Below are 24,715 nucleotides of genomic sequence, written 5' to 3'. Positions count from 1 at the left end.
AAAATGCATACACCATTAGTTTGACTAACATCACCATGAGCCTGGAATACCTTCAAATCTTTCTTGTACATACAAACAGAAGAAACATTAATACAACCTACTTATGGTAGTCTTGGCCTAGTGCTAGCACTCTTTCCTGAATCAAAGGGTCAGGTTCAAATCCCACTTCAGGATTTGAGCACATAATCTAAGCTGGCATTGTGAGAGGTGCCATGTTTTGAATGAGATGTTAAACCTACATACAGTGTGCAAATTGGCTGCCATATTTCCCAACTAAATAATACAATTCAAAAGTAACCCATTGGCTGAAAAGTACTCCTGGTGATCTGAAATGCACTGTACAAATGCAAGTTATTTCTTAACCTAGACTACCACAGGAATGGGAATTACTGATGTAAATGCAGCATCCCTCCAAGATCCACTTCTTCCCTACTAGTAATTTGGTGATCCAGTTGCCAGCCTTTTAATTCTGATTGAAAGATTTATGCATCATTGTGCAAAACAAGCATCAGGAGTCAAAGAAACTTCCTTCCACAATGATAATCATGATGGGTACTAATCATTACTCCCCTCTCCCCAATCGCTTTTCTGAAGTCTCCCTGCACTTCCCCAGTCGAGAGAGTCAGGTTGGAATCTAGCTCTTGGATAGGAATGCAGCAGCATTGGTAGAAGCCTAAAAGAACAGTTCATGACTGATAACATTGATTTTTCAGTTTCTTCCTTGATCCGCAATAGCAGGGCTAAAATCGACAACGAGCACACGAAATCAAACTCTCATCAGCATACTGTGCTCCAACTCACTATCACTCTTACTGATTCCGGTCGCAGTTTCGTCCCAAGCAGGTGATCCAGCTGACTGAATTCACAGTGTAATCCCAATCAGATAATACTACCAAGAAACATTCATGCCAGCTACATTAGCTCTGCAATCTCCACATGGTAGATGCAATACATTCTCTAACCTGGATAGTCTGCGATAACAAGTAGACAAAAAAAAACACAAAACGGGGTCACACCAACATTATGAATAAATTATTTATTTTCATTTGAAAATGTTTAAAAAGTATAAACCTTTTCAACAATTCAACCATAATTTGTACTTTAAGCTTTTTTGGACTGTATGTAGCTTTTAGTGTTTGCCACGATCTCCAGACTAAAATTTGTTCATAATTCATTGAAAGACTCATAGAAACTACAATTGCAGCTTTGCAAGCAGGATGTTTTATACCAAAGTAGGACACCAAGAGAAAAAAATGGACCAGTCCTCACCACATCTGGGGTTTCATCACTGCTTGCCCAGCTGTTACAGGCAACCAACTGTTCAGCAAAACATGACATTGTTCTCCCGATATTTTTTCTCTTTTTTTAAAAAATAAGCAAGGCATCAACTCTGTAAAATCCAACAATTAATAAAATTTAAAGAAGTTTTTTTTTAAATCTACTGCAATTTCAGCTCAAAAAAATCTATAAATATTGACAAAAGAGATTAAATTATGAATTTTAAATAAGACAAAAAAAACTTTTAAGCAATGCATTATTAAAGTACTGGGATTGCTAGTGTTTGCACAATGAAATGGACCACTTTCAGATCCCGGTTTGGGCATGACCAGGGAGTCAGGAAAAATAACTGCACTGGGAAAAGGGTACAAATGCCTTCGGGGACCAAACACCGTGAAACTGCCTGAAATACCTAGAAAAGCATCTGCTTTCAGGCATTCATACCTCATTTAATGGCAACCCAGTTAAACAATTGCTTTCCCCTATAATGGCAAACAACATTAGCAATAAACTGTGGGTAACAGTAGAAAACCTGCACTGTAATGCAATTTTATGCACCCCATTTTATAAAGCCATCTTTTCCTACTTATTTAAAACTATTTTATAACCACAAGGACAGGCACCAGCATCAGGTGTCAAGAACATTATTGAATTCAACTAATAAGATTCAGGTGGGGATTTGTGGGAAAAAAACAAGTATTACAGTTAAAGCAAGCAGCAATTGGCAATTACTGTAAATATTAACACAAAGAATATTTCACAAAACCCAAGGCTGCCAGCACTGGTCTGCAAAAGAAAATATTCGCAGACATTTGTAATAAACGCTGTAAATTTAAATGAAGTGAAATTTGACAGCAAAAATATCCCAATTTACTGCTGCTTTACGAACAATCCTTTTCCAACTGTTTATTTTGAAATTAGGTAAATTTTGCAATAAAAAATTCAAAGTTTGGGACAAAGTAATGCAACATTGGAAATCAAAAAGTGAGCAGAACAGACGGAAAGCCAGTTGAGTATGTGATAACGTGTCAACTCACAAATGTCCTGTGATTAGCATAAATGAGAAATAAAAACACAAGCAACCACAGCTCGGCACATCAGATGTACCAATGCTGTGTACCATATTGTAGGGGGTCAGCTTATTGTCCACTACTCCCCATGCACAGAGTTCCCAATCTCTGACCGGAGAAGGAGATTTTAGACCTTTAGGGAGTTGCGATCTGTGACAAGTGGAGGTACACAAGGAGTTCAGGGGTAGCTTCTACAAGCTGGCTTCTGAGCAATTTGTGCACCCATCTTCTCATACAGAAATTAGTGAGTTGAGGGTGGGGGGAATAGAGTGGTTTAAAACTTGAAGAACAGAACATCGCCAGGTGGATGATGGGGAAGGGGAGAGAGAAAACAGATTAAAGACAATTTTACTTAACCGTTTTTTTAAGCTTTCTGACATACTGTGTTTAGGAACGAATTGTGCAGATATTGCAGTTCTTCAATGTCACAGTGTTCCAAGGACAATGCTCATTCCTCTATAGCTCAACTCAGTGATCTAGATTTACACGCTTAGACAGTATTAGATGAACAAGGGAATCGATGTGTGCCTGCTTTTTTAAAAAGCTAAACTTTGTCCATTACAAATAAAAATGTGCAACTGGGGCTTTTTCTGCTGCACCTTTCAACAATATGGAAGCCAATAATATTTGCAGCATTTAAACAGGGAATTAAATAAAATACAAAGAAACGTACAGGGAAGAGCAGGAAATTGGATTAGCGTAGATAGCTCCAATGTGGGGCTAGCACGCGCAAAAGCACGATGGATAGAATGATGTCCTTCGGTGCTGAAACTGCTATGATTGTTTTGTTAAACATCCCCCATCCAAAGAAGGGCTATTACACAATATGCAGCATGATTGAAATTACAAAAAGTGATTGCTAGAATTTGACAAAATTCAGAGTTGAATTGCTTGTATCTTCTATGGCGAGTATTCAGTTTATTTGCATTAAGAGTTTAATGCATTAAGAATGTATATAAATTGATCACTGTATTCAGTATAGACAGGAAGGTTTTGGGAATGTGAATACTTCTCATGCTCTATTAGAGATTTATTACACATTCACACCCTTACTATCCTAAAACACAACGGTCTGGCCCATAAACTTCTCCAGGACCACCCCCACCACAGCTCTGCTGTTGGACCAAACAATTAAAGTGAGGCACGTCAGTTCTCTCTTGCCTTCACCACCTGGCTTTGCAGAGACTTGAAAGGGAATGTCTTGCTGCTGCATGGAGCCTCATCCAGTGACAAGAAGCAAACGCTCAAGTCAGGCAACGGTAAAAGAATTCAAGTGGCTGGCAATTTGAGACTCCAACTCACTAATTTAAGGCTGGGAGCCGGGAGTTCAACAACTTTAACTAGAGTGTTTTCAGTTCAAGAAGCAGCCCAAATGCATTCATGGGTGAAGATTACACTGTACATTAGTAACGAACATGCTAACATATTCTTGTGAAAGTCCTGTGTCCGCTATTTAATGAAGGTATTAGCCACTTTAAGTTACTGTAGCATTTAAGGCTCAGTGCAATAATACCAACTTCCTCCCCCCTCCTTAACATTGACTTCAGCAAGACTTAGTAATTGTGGTGTTTATCATTATGTAATTGGGGGTGTTTATAAGTTAAGTGCGTACTTTATTAAGGCCTAAACAAAGGGATATAAAAGACTTCAAGTCTCGAGTCTCATTTTAGTGTTTCCGCACAACTTATGGTCTGCATATTTTTCAAAGGAATGAACAGCATAAAAGTGCTAATCAGGGTTTCAAGAAGTTAAACAAACTGTTAGCGAAACTAGAGAGGTGCTTTCATTAAGCCCATCTTCAAAAAAGCGGCCAAGTCTCACAAGAGAACAACTTTAATCAAATTTCACGGAAATCTGATCAAAGTCTTTCTGAAACTATCAGGATGTAAACAACTCAGGCAAGTGAACTGGGCCACAAACCACTCCCAGGAAATTCACCTTTTTAAAAAAAAAATGTGCAATAAGTATTTATAAAGTTAACCAAAATTTGATTAAAACATCTTTTAGAGGAACCTGAGTTGCATGCTTCTGTAGAGGACCATCATTTAAGTGGTAATTTATTAAATTAATTTCAAGTTCATGAATGCTAGAGGCATATTTTGTAAACTGTAAGATTTTAGGATTTCTTTTAAAAATACTTTCAATTCAAAACTGTTCGGTACTCACTGCTGCCAAGCCTAAAATAGCATCAGCAGTTATAGTACATTTATTTACAGTATCTGCGTGGAGAGAGTTTGTGCTACACACAAAAATATAAAATATTTAAAAATTTTGCATCTGCACACACTTCTTGTGAACTTTTTCTAATATAAGTTCTTATATCCACATTTATAATAGAAATTGCCCATGTAGATTTGTCAGGCTGTAATTAAACCTTCCTCCCCGTGGAGGTACAATAGCACCACTACTGGCAGGAGGGTATAATTGCAACCTGACAAGTTTACCAGACAGTTTCATGTGGGCACCAGAATTTATAAGGGAAATATATATAAAGGACAGATTGTATGATTTTAAAATGGGGACTGAATTACATCTGCACGGCCTGGTCCAATTATCCTCTCATCTCCCCCGCTTCAGCTGGAGCCTACAATTGGTCTCGACTCCCCATGTATAACAGCGTAGGAGCTCGACTAGTAATAAAGTGTAGTTGTGAATCATTTCTATTTCAAATTCCATTGCAGGTGAACGTGTCTCTGAAGTGATGGTTTTGAATTTAACTTTCTAAAATAAAATTCACCCTTTAATTTAGCTTCAAACTATTTATGCCATGAGAAGGTGTCACCTTTAGTTAGTTGTACTTAACACTTAGTCATTTTATCGAAATGCTAATTTTCCTTCACGTGTGTTTAAAAATGTGTTAGGTTGTTTAGAAGAAAGGCACTGCGTCTACATAGGAAAGTGAACAGTGATTAAAAACACTGAAAAACATTACTTTTCAAAAAATAAAATCCCTGCAAGAGAAAAGCTCAGAGTGTAACATGACACAGGGGGAAATGAAGTATTGCAAGGACAGCTTTCCATGAGGTAAATCATCAGTCTACTAGTTTCTCTCCATATTTTTTAAATTGCTCTCACTTGAGGAGCACTGTATCTTAATCTACGTTACCCACAATTGAGTGCTGAAGCTTTTCTTTAAGTTTGAGATGTCCCAATAGTTTTCAATATTCTAAATCTCAACAATTGTACAGGGAGTGATGAATTAACAGTGGTGAAAAGGCATTTTATACAAAAATAAATCAAGGAGCTATGGAATCTGATGGTGTAGAAGTATCAGGTATGGTGATTATTAAATCACAATTAAAAAGGTATGGGGAACAAAAACAAGAAAGCACACTGATGTCACTTTCTCAGGAAGGTGGTACCTGGATCAGTCGAGTGGTCCATTCACTAAAGCCATCATTAAGTTCAGACAATGATAAGAGTCTGGGCCTAGAAACCTCAATACTACAACAGACCAATACACCTGCATTGCATTGATTCAATTTTGGAAAAAAATTCAGTTGCTACAAAATTTAGTTACCATTCTGCACAATTTTTCTTTTTTATACAGTAGTAACAAATTAAAGTTACTGACTTTTTTTTATATATACAAATAGGCAGGTCACTGGTACTGACCTTGAGCAGAGCAGCCATCCTCCTCAGTCCCCGTCCCCCCACCCACCTCCCCTTTTAGCCCTGGCTTCACAATGCATGATAGGAAATGCTGTAAGATGTACTTTTCAGTTATAAACAGTGAACATATTTTATTTACTGTACAAGTACTCTGCATCCACAGCTTAGCTGCGTTTTCACCACACACAAGGTATGGTCAACAGTAACTCCACCCCTACTAAAATGTACACTGAGCCAATAGATATTTGCTGCTCTCCCTCCCCCAACTTTATAGCAACCTACTGCAAACTCTTAAGACGATTATAGATATTTTAGTACAACAAATGCTTTAAAGCCTGAAGGTAGTATAAACCTTCTTGAAAAATTAAAAAAAAATACAAAATATAAGACAATTTATACAACATTTAAAAACTTACAATAAATTAAGATGCAGGCATTTTTGGATAACTGCCCGTGGCTTTAAAACCCACCAAGCAATTAAGGGGGGCATCCTGGGGTCCTTCAGACCCAATTCCAAGAATCCCTCCGTGTTCTCCATGAGTAATGTCCGCTTCCCTTCCTACCAATTCCTGCTCTCAATGACACTCTCACAACGATATCCCTTTTCCAAGAGTTAGTCCTGAATCCCACGCAGCTCCCTTGTAAGGTCTACAACATGCTTGTGATGAAGTTGTACAGCTGTGTGAGCACCACAAAATGAACGGGGAGGCAGGAACGGCGGTCCTGGATGGCAGGGTCACAGGTCAGCCAAGAAAGAGCGTTGTATTGTTCTAGAACAAACCTGGAGTTTGAAGGAATTTTACAATTTGAAACACTGTCCATTTACAGAATAAGAAACATGAAAAATAATTGCATTTACAAGCACAGGAATGTCCAAGCTTTTTGTACTCTTGGGTCACATATCTTGGCATTTCATGAGCCATAAATAACATTGAATTGGCATTCCCATTAATCTGTATATATCTAAAGCTGTCAATGAAGCAACAGCACTAAGTTGCCCAAGCTGACCAAAATAGCACCTGAGCACATAGTTGAAACGCAGCAATGTTTCACACAATTACTGTTAGAGTGCAGTAGTGTGTGTAGACAAACACGGCAACCATTTGGCAACAACATCCTACAAAACTGCGATGAGATAAGTGACTGGCCAATTCCTGTTGGGTACTGGATGGAGCAACATTGGTCAGAACTAGAGAAGTTGCTGCTTTTCTTCAAACAGTGCCATGGAAACGGACAGATGGGATCTTGGTTTAATGTCTCACCAGAAAGACGACAGCTCCGACCATGCAGCACTCCCTCAGAATTACCAACATCCCAGTTTGTGTGACTCAAATAGTGCTCTCCATACACAACCCACATTTGGTTGGGAATTAATGTATAAATGTACAGTGTTTTATTTTTACAAGGGGCGGGGAGAACTCTCGATAGTTTTGCAAAAATGAGAAACATCTGAATGCACACTAAGCCCTCCAAAATTACTTTTAACATAATTCCAGAATAATGCTGGATCCCATACCTGAGGACATCAGAGGTCTGGTTTGAATCAAGTGGGTGGGAGTGCTTACTATGGAGCAACTCATCCGAATGCACTGAAGGCACATGGAGGTGCAACGAGGCCTGAAAACAGGAAGAAATTAAAAGTCCCGTAAAAGTAAAAGATGAATGAATACACATGATCCAGCTCATCGTGCTGCTGCACTACCATACTTGCCACTAGATGGCAGCAGTGATTGATATCAGACACAACTTTCTTACATACAAAATTACAGCCAGCAAATCATTTCTGAAGTCATCGCAGTAACGGGAGCACCAATTTTTTTTTAATTTTCTAGATTTCAACAAAAGTTACTCATTCGTCTTTCAGCTACTTACTCTGAATTTAATCAATAGATAGGTGAATTTTAAAATTTCCACCGTGAGGTGAATCCCTCTATCATCAACTTTTACCATTAGGGCACATTAACCAGGAAAGTGATACGGTTTCTCCTTTGCTGAAACCCCTGGCTGCAAAACGCATACAGCTAAAAGCAAGGCATCTATTCTCCAACTACTGTCAGTATCATTCTTGGACAGGTGCTGAAGAGCAGCAGTTGGGTGAAAACTCATGCAACCCCTCTGTTCCAGAACAACAGATCGCTTCCTAGCACCTCCATTTGAGTTTTGGGGGGAGAATTTGAAACTAGCTTATGGCATCACACAAGCAACACTGCACTACCAGTGCTGGAATATTTTATCTACTACTCAGTCGGATTTTCATTCCAAAATTTTGAACAGTAAATATTGTGAAAAAAAAGTACAAACAATATTAGTTATAAGGAACACCATTTACTTTTTAACCAGGAGCACTATTCTAAAAAGGACTGTGTTCTAGCAGACAAATACACCCCCAGCATTCCAGTGTCTGGGGCTAAAATACATACTTTGCTTAGTAATTAATCAGGATGGAGGACCAGAAATATTGGTCAAGATTGGAAAACAACTTAATGATCCACATCAACCAGCACCAAGTGCTGTCTAAACAGTCACTGGGATGAGAAGGTTGTCCTGTGATGAGAGATTGAGTAAAATGGGCCTATATTCTCTAGAATTAAGAAGAATGAGAGGTGATCTCATTGAAACATATAAATTCTGAGGGGGCTTGACAGGGAGAAATTGATTCCCCTGGCTGGAGAGTCTAGAACTAGGGGACATAGTCTCAGGATAAGGGGTCGGCCATTTACAACTCAAATGAGGAAGAATTTCTTCACTTGGGGGGTGGTGAATATTTGGAATTCTCTACCCCAAAGGGCTGTGGATGCTCAGTCGTTGAGTATATTCAAGGCTGAGATGGATAGATTTTTGGACTCTAGGGGAATCAAGGGATATGGGGATCGGACGGGAAAGTAGAGTCAAGGTCAAAGATCAGCCATGATCTTATTGAATGGTGGAGCAGGCCTACACCTGCTCCTATTTCTTATGTTCTTACGTTCAACAAGGTTTAACAGCAATTTACTCCATCCGAGTCCTGACTGACGTTCAAACTGTCCCCAAATTTCCTGAAAAACGTTCACAAGAAACGGCTAGGCTTACCTTAAGAAAAAGCGGACATTGGTTCTGTGCTTGAGGGCAGGCTGACCAAAACCAGTCAGGAAGTGGCCCGGCCTTAGCTGTCGAGACAAAATATCCTAGTGCCAGGGGTTGCTGCAAAATGGTTACTTCGTCATGAGATTCCTGTCGGTCTGTGCACTGTCCCTGAATCAGTAAAAGCGGCAAGTTAGTTATGATCATTGATGGATTGCAGCAGGTTATTTGTGGTAATTGAGTCAAACCATCCTACAAACAGTGTTAAGTTTTCAATGGCCCATATTTCTTAGAATAGCATAACCTGAGCTATTATATTTCTTTTCAATCTAGCCTTCAGCACAGGGAGGCACCACATGCTTATAATTTTCTATACGACAATGGCAAGGCTGGCATTTATTACCCAACCCTAATTGTCCTGAGAAGATGTTGTGAGCCTTCTTCTTGAACCGCTGCAGTCCGTGTGGTGAAGGTTCTCCCACATTGCTGTTAGGTAGGGAGTTCCAGGGTTTTGACCCAGCAATGAAGGAACGGTGTTATACGTCCAAGTCGGGATGATATGTAACTTGGAGGTGATGGTGTTCCCATGCACCTGCTGCCCTTGTCTTTCTAGGTGGCGGAAGTCGTGGGTTTGGGAGGTGCTGTCGAAGAAGCCTTGGCAAGTTGCTATAGCACATTCTGTAGATAGTACACACTGCAGCCACGGTGCAACAGTAGTGGAAGGAAAGGATGTGACCAAAGAAGTCAGTGTAACTGGAAATCAAACTTACAATTTTACAGCTCAGCTACTCGCTTAAACAGAACTGCTCTATAAACCCTACTCAACCCTTCTCCTAGTTATTCTATACTTCACACCTAAAAGCATGATGAACTGTGGTGTAACATTAAGCAGAATGGAAACAAGAGTTACTTGACGGGCAACTGCAATATTTTTAACCAGGGAACAAAAGTAGCTCCAGTCACAATGTTATTCTCCGGCTAAGTTTTCTTTTGTCGTTTCTTTCAAAAAGAGCATATCCCAGAGTGCGAAAAGTATAAAAGCACAGAGTTTTCTTCCGAGAGTTTCAAACTTTTTCGGGAGTCATAACACAAAGGGAGGTACGAAATGAGAAAAGGACATTCTGCATGGCCCCAAAAACCCAACGTCTTAAGAGTCTACACATGACAGTATATAAACTTTCCAGTAGAATACTTGTGGCATTCTGCATGAAAAAGAGTTCAAGTCTTGGCAGATTTCCAGCACCTTCTTGTTAACGTATCAGAGCCCAGAGGTCTCCAGTTAGCTGAAACCCTGCCCAAGGCAATTTAATCACACTGGATTTTGGCAGCTGTTACAATGCTCTGATGTCATGCTGTACCATTTACTAAATGTCAGGACACATTATGGATGCATAGAAAACAAGGACAAACTGGGGGCAGGGGAGGGGGGACAGAAAGGGAAATGGCAACAATCACAAGGAAACTGTGCATTTCAGCCTTGAAAGAAAGCAAGAAAGGAGGAGATGTTGTATATGGTGTAGGAAAAGGTACATCCAGAATATCAGTATAAACTAAACCATGTCAGTAGGAGAAAGGGGCACTGGGTCAAACTAATAAACAGCAAATTTAGGATTGACCCCAGGAAGCTATTCTTCTCACAAAGGTTCATCAACACATGGAAAGCACTTCCAGGCAGGGTGGGGTAGACAAAACCCTGGAATTATTTAAGAAACACTTAATGATATTATTGGGGTGAAAGAAAGTAGAGTATTGATGGATGAACTAAGATGCACCAAATGGTATTCCCGTCTGTATCTGGTGAAGTGACTTACTGAAGTACTGGCTGAAATTTTTTTTTTTAAAAAAAGGAACAAATGTGATGATGCAGCAGCCTCACCTTGCCAGTGTCACCGCCGTGTGGGTAATGAGAGCCTGGCGAATGTACTGGAGATGTGGATGGAGATGCTGGCAAGTTAATTATAAGATCATCGTCTGGATCCAGTAATTCAAAGATCCCCATTTCCTCTGCAAATCAAGGGAAGTCAGATAAGAATAGGTGAGCACAATATTCAAAAGCGACTTATAAATGATCAGCATTCTCTCTGCATGACCCATCACAGCAATCAACTATATATTAACAGTTTTTCTGTTGCCAGGAATTTAAATTACACTGCTTAATTCACCACGGCCCAATTAAAAATGTAGGTCCAAAGTCAGATGGACCAGTGGAAAGTTCAGACCCCATTTAGTTATCACCAGCAGACTGTAGAAAAATATACTCCATTACAGCAGGACGTAGCTGAACAGTTCAGAACGGCACAACAGACTAGAACATCAAATCATATCAATCCCCAAGTATTCCTCAATCGTCAGTATATGGAGGATTCTAGCATTTGTAAGAACAAGTACCAAAGCACTGTGTTGTATAATAAGTAGACTGCCAGAAGGTATTGTTCCCCTCCCCCTCCCCCTCCCTCGCATTCATGCTGGGGTGTGACTCCACAATTTCCTCTACCCCATCCCAAGCAACCATTCTTCACCTACAAGTCTACCAAGTGTCAACAAGTTAATGACTCATGCAGGGTATGCTATCCAACCACTGGGATCACTGGTTGAATTTTCCCAACCTTGGCCCACAAGCCAAACTGCAATACCCCGGCTGAGGATCGAACCTTAGCCCTGGTCTGTATAGGTCAGAATAGCAGATAATGCTTTTACTCTTTATGTCACTTACAGTAGAAACAGACCAAGTGTGTAGATTTTTGCTGATCTATTGTGGATTGTTACTCAATGAGCAGGACATTATGTCATAACTTAGTGTGGTTTTCATCCCACATCAGCTACAGGGTGCATCATGCCATTCGAACTTCAGATGTTTTTATAAACTAAAAAGTTTCACCCTCATGGTTCATAACCTACCCGAGACCTCTGTTGACATTACTGCCAGGTCCCACTCCTGTTAAACCATTATTCTTCACTTCAATTGAACGGGAATCATTTTTCCGAGTACTCGCATATGCATTTCCAGTAAGGCTCATTGGAGCAGGAATCACAGCTGATCTTCCCCTCACAACTCAGGGGCAGTGACGCTAAAAGTAGCACCCCCACTGTTACCACAGCTGCGATAAGCTAACAAGGATCAGGCACTGAACTTGGGACCTTCCTGGTTCTGTACGGCTCAGCTACTTACTAGATCAACTCAAGAAGCCATCGCAGCAACCAAGAATAAAGGATTATGAAAAGGATATTCAGCCCATTTCTGCTCTAGAACCAATCCAACCATTTCAAAATTTAAAAAAATCCACCCAAACCCATATTCAGCTACCCAATGCTGAATCAGGAACTGATGTGCCAACCGAGTCTCCAGCCACTAGACAGGGTCACAGTGCATCCCATAAATCAACGGGAGATTATACCCCAATTCAAACTCTATAAATCTACAGTTTGAGAGAATCCAGCTGATGCCAGGGCAACAGACAACACACAAGACTAACCAACGTTTATTTCGTAGTTCCCGGATGGCACCTGCACCATGGCAGAGGTAGGGAACACCAGGATGTGAGTGCACGATGTATCCTGCGGCGTGCTGAGCTGTGACGTCTGCATGTTGAGAGACGTGCCACGACCAAACACCGATCCTACTGATACAGAGTCTGCAACAAAAAAAAACGTTTCGTTAAACCCACATTTCAAAATAAAGATTTTCTATTAAATCCTCAACAATAGACCAAACAAGTACAGTATAAAAAGAAAGTTTCTTTCTAAAGCTTTCAGGTTATGAACCTCCAGTTCAAAAGAACTTTCAGCTCTTTGATGCGACTAATTGGCTCATATGCTTCACACCAGTGCTCAACTTGAAAACAAAGTTGAAAAATGTAATTTGCTGATAGCTTACAGAGAGATCTGCAACACATTCACTCCTCATGAAGACTTGAAATACATTTTGAACCCCTGTTTTTGATTACCAAGGCTAGAAAGGCATTATTAATAACTTTCAAATTATGCACACGTTCCTTCATACAATAACAGCAATAATTTGTCAGTGTTAAAAGATTCCATGGCATTATTCGAAACAGCAGGGAATTCTCCCAGTGTCCTGGCCAACATGCCTCCCTCAATCATTTAAAAAGTCACTGCTGCTTTTAAGAAAGTGTCATTATAGAATGGCTGCTTCCATGTACATTCATTGCACTTCAAAAACTAATTTCGAGAAGCACTTTTTAAATGTTTTGACAACGTAATAGGGGGCTCTATAATGCAAGTATTTCTCAAATCTATTTAGTTTTAATATAATTAGGCACTTTCTCAGAGTTCTTTCATTTTCTCGCCCCTTTTCTCTGAATGGGGAGTCCCGGAAACATTCACCTTTCGTCGTCCAGACAAAGTCGCTTCAGTGCCATTCCATAACAGCTACTGGATTTTAGATTAGAGCCCCGTCCAATAAAGATAAATCAAAATTTGTATATATGCAACGGCAATGGCAAACACTTTTAACCAACTGTGTAACTGCACATCATCTGCATGCACAGTTAATGCAATCATACTCCCAATTTGTATCAATCTGGTTGGGAACTTCCACTGTTGAAGGAAAGTTTGAGGGGTTAACTTAGAATCATAGAAAGGTTACAGCACGGAAGGAGGCCATTTGGCCCATCGAGTCCGTGCCGGCTCTATGCAAGAGCAATTTCGCTAGTCGCACTCCCCTGCCCTATCCCCATAGCCCTGCAAATTTTTTCCTTTCAAGTACTTATCCAGTTCCCTTTTGAAGGCCATGATTGAATCTGCCTCCACCACTCCCTCGCACTGTGCATTCCAGATACTAACCACTCACTGTGTAAAAAATTTTTTCCTCATGTCACCTTTGGTTCTTTTGCCAATCACCTTAAATCTATATCCTCTGGTTCTTGACCTTTCCGCCAATGGGAACAGTTTCTCTCTATCTAGACCCTTGGGATTTTGAATACCTCTATCAAATCTCCTCGCAACCGTCCCTGTCCCAAGGAGAACAACCCCAGCTTCTCCAATCTATCCAACTAAAGCCCCTCATCCGTGGAATCTCTTCTGCACCCTCTCTAAGGCCTTCACATCTTTCCTAAAGTGTGGTGCCCAGAACGGGACACAATACTCCAGTTGTGGCCGAACCAGTGTTTCATAAAGGTTCATCATGACTTCCTTACTTTTGTACTCCATGCCTCTATTTATAAAGCCCAGGATCCCGTATGCTTTTTTAACCGCTTTCTCAACCTGCCCTGCCACCTTCAACAATTTGTGCACGTATACCCCCAGATCTCTTTGTTCCTGTACCCCTTTAGAATTGTGCCCTCTAGTTTATATTGCCTCTCCTCGTTCTGCCTACCGAAATGCATCACTTCGCATTTTTCTGCATCAAATTTCATCGGCCACATGTCCGCCCAAGCCACCAGCCTGTCTATATCCTCGAAGTCTATCACTATCCTCCTCACTTCCAAGATTTGTGTCATCTCCAAACTTTGAAATTGTGCACTGTACACCCAAGTTCAAGTCATTAATAGATCAAGAAAAGCAGTGGTCCCAGCACCGACCCCTAGAGAACACCAATGTACACCTCCCTCCAGTCCGAAAAACAACCATTCACCACTGTTCTGTTTCCTGTCCCTTAGCCAATTCTGTATCCATGTTGCTACTGCCCCCTTTATTCTATGGGCCGCAATCTTGATAAGCCTACCATGCGACATTTTATCAAACGCCTTCTGAAAGTCCCTAAGGCAGACCCAAAATGAAGAATCTAACAGAAAAAAACACCAAAAGGCACTGTTAAGCTTTGACATCTGCAGTCACCAGACAAAAAGCCTGCTTTGGATGGTTTTGGTATCTTCATTGGCAACGACATTGGGTCCTTTACATAACAGGATTCCCTCTCGTCAAATTCTTGCTGCTGGAGGCAAGTCTCAAGTACAGTGGTTATATGAGGCAAGAAATAGGAGGCAGTCTGCCCAGGGTGACTGCATCGCCCCTGCTCAATGTGATGAAGCACTTTTGTATATCAGTGGCCTTCTCCCCATATCATTGAGAGGAAAATTCAACAATTAGGAAATCACAGATGCAACAAAAGCCTACCAGTACATGGAGACCCATGGTGGGACACAAACATGCTACACAATAAAGCCACTCTTCTCCCCATTTCAATTTTAATATTTGGCCTGGTGGCATAGTTCCTTTGATTCTTTTTGATTGTCACTCAACTGCTCCCTAAAAGGTGTTTTAAAATGATTTTGTCACAAGATCTGGCGATGTTTGCAAAGCCACAATTATAGTCCATCCTTAGCTTCCCTGGGGGGCCTTCTCCTTGACCTCTAATCCACGTGCCGATGGTACCCTCACAATGGTGTAACATAGCAAATTCCAGGATTTTGACTCAGCGACGATGATGCAGTAAGTACATCTCCAAGTCACAATGGCATAGAAATTGGAAGGGAACTTGGAGGTGTTGGCATTCGAGATTTGGCTGCTCTTGTCCTTCTCGGCAGTAGAGGTCACAGGACTAATAAAGGAAGCTAAGTGAGTTGCTACAGTGCACCTTGTAGATAGTACATACCGCGTGGAGGGGATGGATACTGAGTCTAGCAGCTGGTGCTAGATCAAACGGACTGCTTGGTCTCAAAAATCATCGATCTGGTTCAGCAGTGTTGCAGCTACATCCATCCAGTGAGTGATGAATAGTCCATCACACTCCTGACTTAAATTTTGTAGTGGAGAGCCTCTGAGGAGTCAGGAAGTGAGCCACTCGTTGCATAATACCCAGCGCCTTTGCCCTGTTCCTGTAGCCACGGTGTTGATAATGGTTGGTCTAGTTAAGCTTCTGGTCAATGGTGATCTCCAGAAAGTCAGTGATGGACTTGACAATGCTGGTGCCATCGAAGATCGTGGGAGGTAGTTGTATAAATCAGTCAATATTAAACTCAGACACATTTCACATGTAAATTATGAAAAAAAAATTGCCAGGCCAGCTGCTGTTCAAACTGAAAATTGAGATGTTAGACCAGAATACAGATTCTATTCACATTCCTTAGCAGATTAATAATTTTTTTTTGAAAATCACACTGGTATAAAACTATGTCAGTACATATATACATTGCATCCCTTACAGCTTCAAACTAATCCCTGACTACAGATTTATCCAAGTTTTCAACTGTATATTGCCCAAACTATTCTTACCAGGCATTATCACAAATGATCCCTGTGGCTCCATGGCAACCAAGCAAGCACTAAGGATGCTGGGAGAATCAGCTGCAGAAATACCACACATCCTGCATGTGTCCTTCAGATGCCGGCTGAGGGACTGCAAAGTGCGACGACCAAGCAAGCAACTCCAGTCTGCAGGACGTGAAAAAGAGCAGCATGAATTGGAAAGACAGCGCTCAGGAACACAAAATACACACAGGAGATTAAAGCACTTTTCTACTAATGCTTTGTGGGTGTAAGTACTGCCCAGTATAGCACAATAGCCTAGAAGTTACTTTTGAAGATACTGGCAGATGAATGTTTAACATTTATATGTTATTCCTCTGTCTGCTATACTAATGTAAATATTAACCTGTAGTTTAATGAATTAACATCTCCTCTAAACCAGTAACGGAATGTCATATCAAAGAGCTAACCATTGGTCCAATATTCCCAAAAGTAAATTTCTAGGCTTAAAATATACAGAACAAGTTCAATTCCCAGTAGGTTCCTAATCAGCTGATCCCAGTCAGGTTATGGTGCTATAATTGGCCTCAGTACATTGGGCTAAGGAGGCAGCAAAAAAAATACAACTGGGTTGCTGCTCCCAATCATTATCAAATGAGCCCTTCTAGAAAGTTTTTAGAAGTCAGGTGAAAACAAGATTGGACTCAGCTCTCTAAGGTCAAATAATCTGCCAATTTAATCTACGCTCACATGTGAACAACGGCCATATAATGAGAGGTGCTGGTATCCACCAAGAGTTGGTGTCCAGGAGAGATGGGGAAGGGGGACAAATAAGTGCTTTTCAACATATACACAAGTTTTTTTTAAGCAGTATTAAGCAATAAAGCAGTATTAAAAAAGACACAAAATAGGATTGTTTTTATTAAGTTAGCAGGTCTCCCATACTTTTACTCATGGTGCACAGTCATGATGGATCAGATAGACAGAATAAAAACATTGCATCTACCACATTGCATTGTTACAGATGTAAAACAATCTCAAAAGAGAGTGCTGATCTGCAGCCTGAAATTTATAAGCATCTTCCAATATGTAGCTCTCAAACAATTGAACTCTGATTAACCCAAAGCTGTCTTAGTAGTGGAATAATATATTGTACGTTACATAATGCAACATTCCTCTTATAAAACAGCGATTTAGTGAGAAATACCACGGGTCTGGTAAAATAGTTTATTTTTACGGCTGTTTCATATGCGTACTTGTAATGAGAACGATCCCCATTAGTCAGTGTTCACATCTGGAATTAATACTTCTAGAATGAGAATGTTTTACCAATAACACACCAAGAATATTGTAATTAAACAAATATCGAATGTGCCAGATTGTAGATTGCTGTGGGATGTTCATTTGTTCTACTCCTCTAATTTCTTTTACCTTTCAACTCTCCGTGTCCTATCCTCCCAAGACGCCCAATAACAACCCTCCAGGGCAGTGATGTCATCTGCATGATGCCCAAACACCAGTCCCAGAGTTTTTGTAGACCCATTCTCCGAGCTGAACCTTTCCGCCTACGAGCCCTGTCAGGTAAAACACAAATCATCATTTTAATGGTGCAAAATGGATTCACTCATCTCCCTTTCCTTTGAAATTCAAGTAACTGTGCAATTAAATTGGGTATTGGCTGTGCAATTAAATTAGGTTTTGAACAACAAATACATGCACCTCACCCAATAGTTCAGCAGGTTTACATAGTGAGCAGCTGAGCCATACAGAACAATGTGGTCCCAGGTTCGCTCCTTGGGTAGAGTTAGTTGATCTAAGGGCACTATTATTGGCCTGGGTTAGGGAAAAATATCCAACTGCCACCCCCACCCAACAAGGTCAAAGTCAGGCTTGGTTGTGTCGCCACTCCAAGTCAAATAGTCCAACACCTACTGTCCAGGTTCATAAATATTTGGTCACGTGGGCAAGCTACACAGGAATTTGACTGGGATCCATGAAAGAGTATAACAGCTGCTAGTTAATTCCTTCCAGGGCATGAGGATTTTCCCAGCATTCAACACAAAAAAACATCAAAATAGGAGCAGAAGTAGAATTCTGCAGCACAGCAAAACACCAATTCGCTGAGTCACATAATGGTCAGATATGTAGGTACACACCCACACTTCTCCAAAATACTAACTCACGGCAGCACCACCACATGGCGTGAAATAAGAGAACGGCTCACCTCTGGGTTCAATGGTAACAAAAGGTGGATTGGGACTCCTTAAAAAGTGCTTGTTCTGTTTACTTTCCTCTCATTTTCCCATCTCAAATCATTTTGCTAGACCTTCACATGCAAAGCTAAACCTTGGTGTTAGCAGAACAAAACAATTAATCTTCAAAAAAATACCTCATTACCTTCAAAACTGAGGTAAGTCTGCTGCATGATTCCTGAAGCTGAGGTGGTGCTAACACTCCTCAGTGCCACAAAGAGCATGTCAGTTCCTAAGAGGAGTTTTAAGTAGCAACTGGGAGTACTTTGCACGTGACACTCCACGTGTTACCAGCATGTGTTAGGTGCTGGTCTCCAAAAGTCTGCCTTTTTTTAAAAATGTTCTAACACCTTCTGTACATACTACTAATCTTTCTATGTGAACACAGACTGGAAGGTAAGTCTGGTCTGACTAGGATGATCTGCTCTTTTCTGTAAACAACAGCCAGTGTGGGCTGCTAGCTATTTCAAGACAAGCCTTTCGACTAGATAGGGTGAATTAGCCTCCATTTTGATGTTTTTCAGTGGTCTACATACCTGTTTGGTACATCAATATTAATGACACAGGTTTCTAGCAGCTCTCCGTAGAGATCTGTACATGTCCCAAGCAGCCACCTCTGGTCATGTGACAAGCAATAGCCAACAAAAAGAACATTGTACTTCTGGCTAGCCTCTCCAAACGTCTCTCCCAGCTCAGTCTGCTTATCCTTCACTGGAGCCAAGATAAACGGCGGGCTGTAAATCCGCAAACACTCTGGCCTCTGTAGCAAAAAAGAAAAAAATACAGGTTCAGAATTGGGTCACATTTTAAACATTTCAGCTTTACAAATAGCTCGGTGAGTACATGCACCACTTAGTGTGGCACTGATACATAACAGGGAGGTCCTAGGCTCGTGTGTAATACAGATTCAACAGATTTCTCCGAATCAGCCCACTTCCGAAGAGTGTGTGGTTTTATTGGGGATGACAGTTTCAATGAGGATTGCCCAAGGTTTGCATGTTTGGTTATGGGAGCCACTAGAATATTAAACTTGTATAGTACTTAGGAGGCCTTGCAGGAGGCATCCAGCAGAACTGGCAGGTACTACATGATGACCTAATTGGAGACCTTCCCAAGATACGCAATGGCACCAGAGCCTCCTCAGTGCCGATGAGCCGTCAGTGAGGTGTGATGCCAGTAACTCTTCAGCAACCAACACTGCCTACCTGGCAAAAGTGTCACATGGTAACAGTCATAACCAGTATTACCTTGCAGCACATGCCAGAAGGAGTTAAATTGAAGCCAGTGGTGAGCGCTGCCAGTTGAATTGATGGTATGCCTTGCTGATTTAGTCTCTATGCCGTCTCTAGTTGGGAATTGGTACCCGCAGATAGGCACTGCCTGTGCTCTTGGTGCCTATGGCTACCTATGCACAGCCAGTATTAGCAAGATGCCCACTCTGCTCAAATCCAATAGGTGCCAGAAGTCTCCAGGTCAAAACCTCTAGTCTTTTCTTTATAATCTCATTTCTCTTGTAAATTTGCTTTCTGCTTTATCACACTACATGCAGGCTAAGCAAAATAATCTGCCCTTACAGGTACGTTCAGGGACCCTATGGACCTAAGTGGTGCAATTCCTGGTGTTGTGATGACAGACCTTGTATTCACATTTCATGCCCATCTATTACTAACAATGGGCCATTACAATCTTTACAAAAGTTGAAACACTTCAAAAGGTTGAGGCAGCCATATTCTTCATTCGAAGTGGATCAAAAATCAGCAGATAAATAGATTCTGCCTGTGAGTATTCCCCTTTTTTAAGCAGCGTACCCCGAAAATGCCACGCAGAATTTTTATCAGAATCATGACACTCTGGCCAAAGGGAAAATCTACATTACCCATTTCTTGCAGCCAGATGCAAGAATTGAAGCAAATAATGATAGGAGCAACATATTCATTGCTAGAGCTGGGGAAAGCAAACAGACACACAGACATAGTGGCCACATCGGTGGTGTTTCTCTGAAATCAATCAGAACTGGACCAGACTCCTATGGTATGTGGAGAATGTGGAATGAAGAGTTTTTTTTTAAAAAATCGACACATTACTTACATCTGGACTCTTTAAGGTGCTGTCTAAGGCCAGTCCTGGGCCAAAGCCAGTCAGTGCTTTGACATAGGTGGAGGGTGGTAAGGATCTCCGACATTGAGTGAACACAGAAAATGCCAGGGATTTAAGGTGCTGGGAATACAGGTGCCGATCATCATTTTTCACAGGTTGCAACAGATACTGACATGGAACAATCTGTGAAGAGAAAAAAGATCAAAAACCTGCAAGTGAACCTAGGCTCACCTTGTTAAAATTCGTAAACGAGTGAGCGTCATTAAAATCTTATTCTAATACTCGTTGAAGTTCCAGCCTGAATAAAATGCACTATTCCCAGGTCGAGTGTGTAGCCAGTGCAGTTAGGTTTCTCCAATACCACTCCTGCAGTGTGCAACGGTAATATAAGGGGGCCAGACTTTTCAATCCTTCCTTCTGAGGGAAGACAGAGGGTAGTTCCACAGAGGCTGGGAACTAATTATGTGGGTAACTCATTGTACTACGCTGGATTAGCACAGTAACTAACAATGATGAGGATGGGACTATCCTTCACTCCAGGAAAGCAGAGTGCCCTAGTTTCTTGCTCAAGTGGCCATTCTTCAAGCAGACAAGCTTGGAAAACAAGTCTCAACAGGTGGTTTGACTGTGACCACCTTCCCCCCTACCAGTAGCAGAGGGAAGAAAGGCACAGACGCCAAAGCCAATCCAAGTCCTCATACTTGCACATTCCAACATCGGGAACTGGACTGCAATCAGAACCAGATTCCCCAGCTCTTCTTTCTCTTTCCTCCACTCTCCATCACTTGCACTTGAAAATTCCGACAGCCAACTGGCACTTTAAAACAATCCAATATGATGTTGCTCCTCTTTCACTTTGAGCCGTCCTATTGAATGCTATGTATCGAATAAGTATAAGAAACTCACTAGATCAGTTGAACATCTCATTCACTGCAAAAGGAGCCATGTAAAAACAAAATGGAAACAACTGCCCTTGTGAATGATAATTTATTTTCTTTAGCCAGCTTTTCATCAGCCCCAACAGACACCAGTACCTGATTTAAAGGAGCAACAAGTTGGCCACTCTCAGCATCTACTACTCCTAAGCTAGCCGTTTGGAGGCAAGAGCAGCACAAGTGGACCTCCCTTTCTCTCCGTCTATGACAGCACATCTCCTTCAATTGTTTACTTAACTAGAACTAGCAACATGTTTTCGGGCAAAACCCATATCCTATGCTACATGCCACAACCAACCAGTGCCACTGATGCACACATCATTTTAATACAATGCTCCCATTTACTCCCCCTGCACCCCCCCTCCCAAAGTAAAAGATCCATTTCAAGAGTTGATAACTGATGTTAGTATTTACTTGAAACTCCGCAAAATCATATAGTTCAGATCAAATGTTAAGCACCTGAACCAACAAAAACAAGAATCAGCTAATTCTCTTGTCCTCAGACCAGCTGGTACTGGCACAGGAACAGTTCAGTTACAAATACACACACACTTCCACTATTTTGTTCAGATCCTGTCCCGCAGAAATCAAAACAAACACATTACAAATGAACAAGCTGAGAAAACACTGTTCAGACAAGTGGCTCACTCCAAACATTTCCTGCTTAACCAAATGCAGTGACTTTCAAAGTAATTGTTGTGATATCACTGAACAGCTACAGCTCCAAATATTGGAGTAATTTAAACAGTTAATAGAATGTCCAGTGACAGTATCTCGACAGAATGCATTTCTTTCTAAATAGTTCTTATGAACTTTTGTAAAAATTAGCTAATTCTCCATGGCATTGCTCACCAGATGTAAATACAGTGAGCTATCCCCAACAGCAGCACCTAAACAGGGGTATCAAAGATCATGGGTGGAAGCGAGAAATGGGGGGGGGGGGGGGGGGGAATTCATGCAGGCGGAAGATCATTAGATCAACACTAAAGGGTCTCCAGAGTTAGCATGGGGATGAAAAGACAGGAGTAGGAGCGTCGGGAACAGAGGGGACAAAAATGAGACTGCTGAGAAAAGTTGATGAACATATGGATTAAAATGTAACTGTATTAGTAAAATTTTTCAGAATTCTTGAATTTTGTCTGAATTCATGTTATTTGTAGGCTATAGCAGGGTGGGCAGGAAAATAATCTGGCTACTGGCAGCTTTCCCTACCATTCCATAAAAGTGAATTAAATGATTATTTGAGCCAAATTAGAAAAGCAAGACATGTGAGTTACAGACACATTTAAAGGGATTTGTGTACTATGACTGGTAAGTTAGACTAACTGCAAAAGGCTCTAATTTTTTAAAACTCAAGTATCGCAGGCTTGCATAATTAGTTTAAATAAAAATTTACTCTGGAAAAAGCAACAAGAGTATTTTTATGATTTTGAGAATACTGCAACAGTACAAGGATAATTATATTGTTTAAAAGATTAAATAGGTTAGCAAAAACAGATCTATGCAATTCTATATTAAAAATGAGGAGATATTTTTGCAACATTTACACAGCTTTTGAAGAAAGCTCACCCCTGCAAACCTCAAGGTTTTTTCTAACAAAATAAAGGAATACATTTCTTTTAACTTCCGCTACATGAAAGACAGGGCTATTAACTTCATTAGTGATGGGATTTAACTGAAAGTTGGTATTTGAGGCACTGTGGTTTGAAAAAGATTTCCAAACTCCTCCTCGTACCACATACCCTGGTTGAGTGAAAGGCCAGATTGGTAGTCCATAAACATCTGCCAATTCTGTTTTGTAACAAGCCACGAGAAGGGAACACAAGAGTAGATATGGTGATTTGGCTCTCCAAATTTTACCTTGTTATAATGCAGCACTGTGCCAGTGCTCAATAGAAAGCCTCTTTACAGTCTCGCCAATATTGGGAAATCCCTGCAGTACAATCTATTCCCACCACGCTGTGACGCAGTGTGGTGAAACAATGCACAGCGTCAAATCCATTAAATAGGTTTTAAATACAGTGGTTCTGGCTTGGTTTCAAGTGAAATTACATCACATGCAGTTCTTCCAAGTGGGATAAGAGCTATTCTCTGACTACTAAATGCAATCCTATAACAGTACAGAAGGAACATAGTATATTATGTTATAAAATGCAGTACACCAGTTTATCTCTCCTACTGAGATTTATTTGACAGTTCCACATTTAAAAGAACTCCCGTCACCTGTACAGATATTGCATTCCTGATGTTCTGCGGTAAGAAATGGATCATCTCTAGGTAGCAGCGCAATAGCCCAAGTGTCCAAACACTTGAAGATGATGACCTTTCGTCCTCCGTATTGTATGTAAAAGGATCCACGATGTACACAACGATAGACGGTGGGTAAGTGGTGGCATGAGACTCCCCCTCCGTCGGGACCCCAATTTTATCCCTTTCCATGGTGCTACAATGAAAATAAAGTACAAGAATCAAATCAGCGCACACCCTAGCACAGGGACGGCACACAATTATCCAAGTTGCTTCAACTGGATGGTAATTATTTAATATAATAAAGGTCTTTTACAGAAATTGGGTGGTACATGGGCTAACCGATGGCTTTCACTTCTGGGACCTGGGTTCAAATTCAGCCCACAATGAAGGGAGGTAGCCGATTGGAAAGATCACATGAAAAATTAGTCTGAACAGTCTCAATCCAGCTCACAGTAGGTATGGGCCTATAACACAAAACTATCCTAATTCGGCATTAACTGGCAACGTCGCTCAGGCCCAAAGAAGGCCGATGTGGGAAATGGAAAAATTACCACAATGGTGTCATAGGGGACGCTCTTCTGAGGTTGGGGCTGCAGCACATTATTGGGCTGAGTAAGGAGCTTTATTTTGCATCTAGATGCACTACAGCTGAGCTGGGCGTGCTCAATACTAACACTGGATGTCTGAAATGAAAAATATTTCATTTCCCAGCATTAACATCTCTACTTCATGAGCGCAAAAATAAAAATTATGTATATTTTTTTAAATCAGTTCCTCTCCTTCTTGATTAGAATTCTCAAAGCACCCCCACCCCTACCTTAAGGGTAGGCAGACTAGCTGCTGCCAGGTCTCTATTTTATTACCAGGAAGTGCATGAAAGCAGTCTACTGTGACTCCTGCCAATTTCCCCTCCCCTGTGGGGAAACGCCCAACGGAAAACACGCAACCTTTTTTGGCACCTTTCTACAAAGGCATGTCAGGCTTTACGGCCCAAACAAGAAACATCAGTCAATTC

At 41.0% G+C, this 24,715-nt stretch overlaps 1 protein-coding gene across 5 annotated transcripts in view; it reads right to left on the bottom strand.

Annotated features, from left to right (window-relative positions):
• Positions 1-1,021: 1,021 nt before the first annotated feature.
• med13a (mediator complex subunit 13a) overlaps positions 1,022-24,715 on the bottom strand; it is a 153,158-nt gene continuing 129,464 nt past the window's right edge. For all 5 annotated transcript variants that reach the window (XM_068008495.1, XM_068008496.1, XM_068008494.1 and 2 more), the window contains 10 exons: positions 23,674-23,893; positions 20,507-20,698; positions 18,955-19,178; positions 17,598-17,740; positions 16,194-16,352; positions 12,494-12,652; positions 10,897-11,024; positions 9,030-9,191; positions 7,477-7,577; positions 1,022-6,741 (listed from right to left, as the gene is read on the bottom strand). In XM_068008495.1, the coding sequence (XP_067864596.1) occupies positions 6,609-6,741; positions 7,477-7,577; positions 9,030-9,191; positions 10,897-11,024; positions 12,494-12,652; positions 16,194-16,352; positions 17,598-17,740; positions 18,955-19,178; positions 20,507-20,698; positions 23,674-23,893 (1,621 nt within the window). In that variant the 3' untranslated portion in view covers positions 1,022-6,608. The remainder of the gene's footprint in view (positions 6,742-7,476; positions 7,578-9,029; positions 9,192-10,896; positions 11,025-12,493; positions 12,653-16,193; positions 16,353-17,597; positions 17,741-18,954; positions 19,179-20,506; positions 20,699-23,673; positions 23,894-24,715) is intronic.

The sequence above is a fragment of the Heptranchias perlo genome, chromosome 28, assembly GCF_035084215.1.
Source record: "Heptranchias perlo isolate sHepPer1 chromosome 28, sHepPer1.hap1, whole genome shotgun sequence".
NCBI classification, from domain to species: domain Eukaryota; kingdom Metazoa; phylum Chordata; class Chondrichthyes; order Hexanchiformes; family Hexanchidae; genus Heptranchias; species Heptranchias perlo.
Note: the sequence above shows the minus strand (reverse complement) of the source record. Positions and strands in the feature narration are given on the sequence as shown.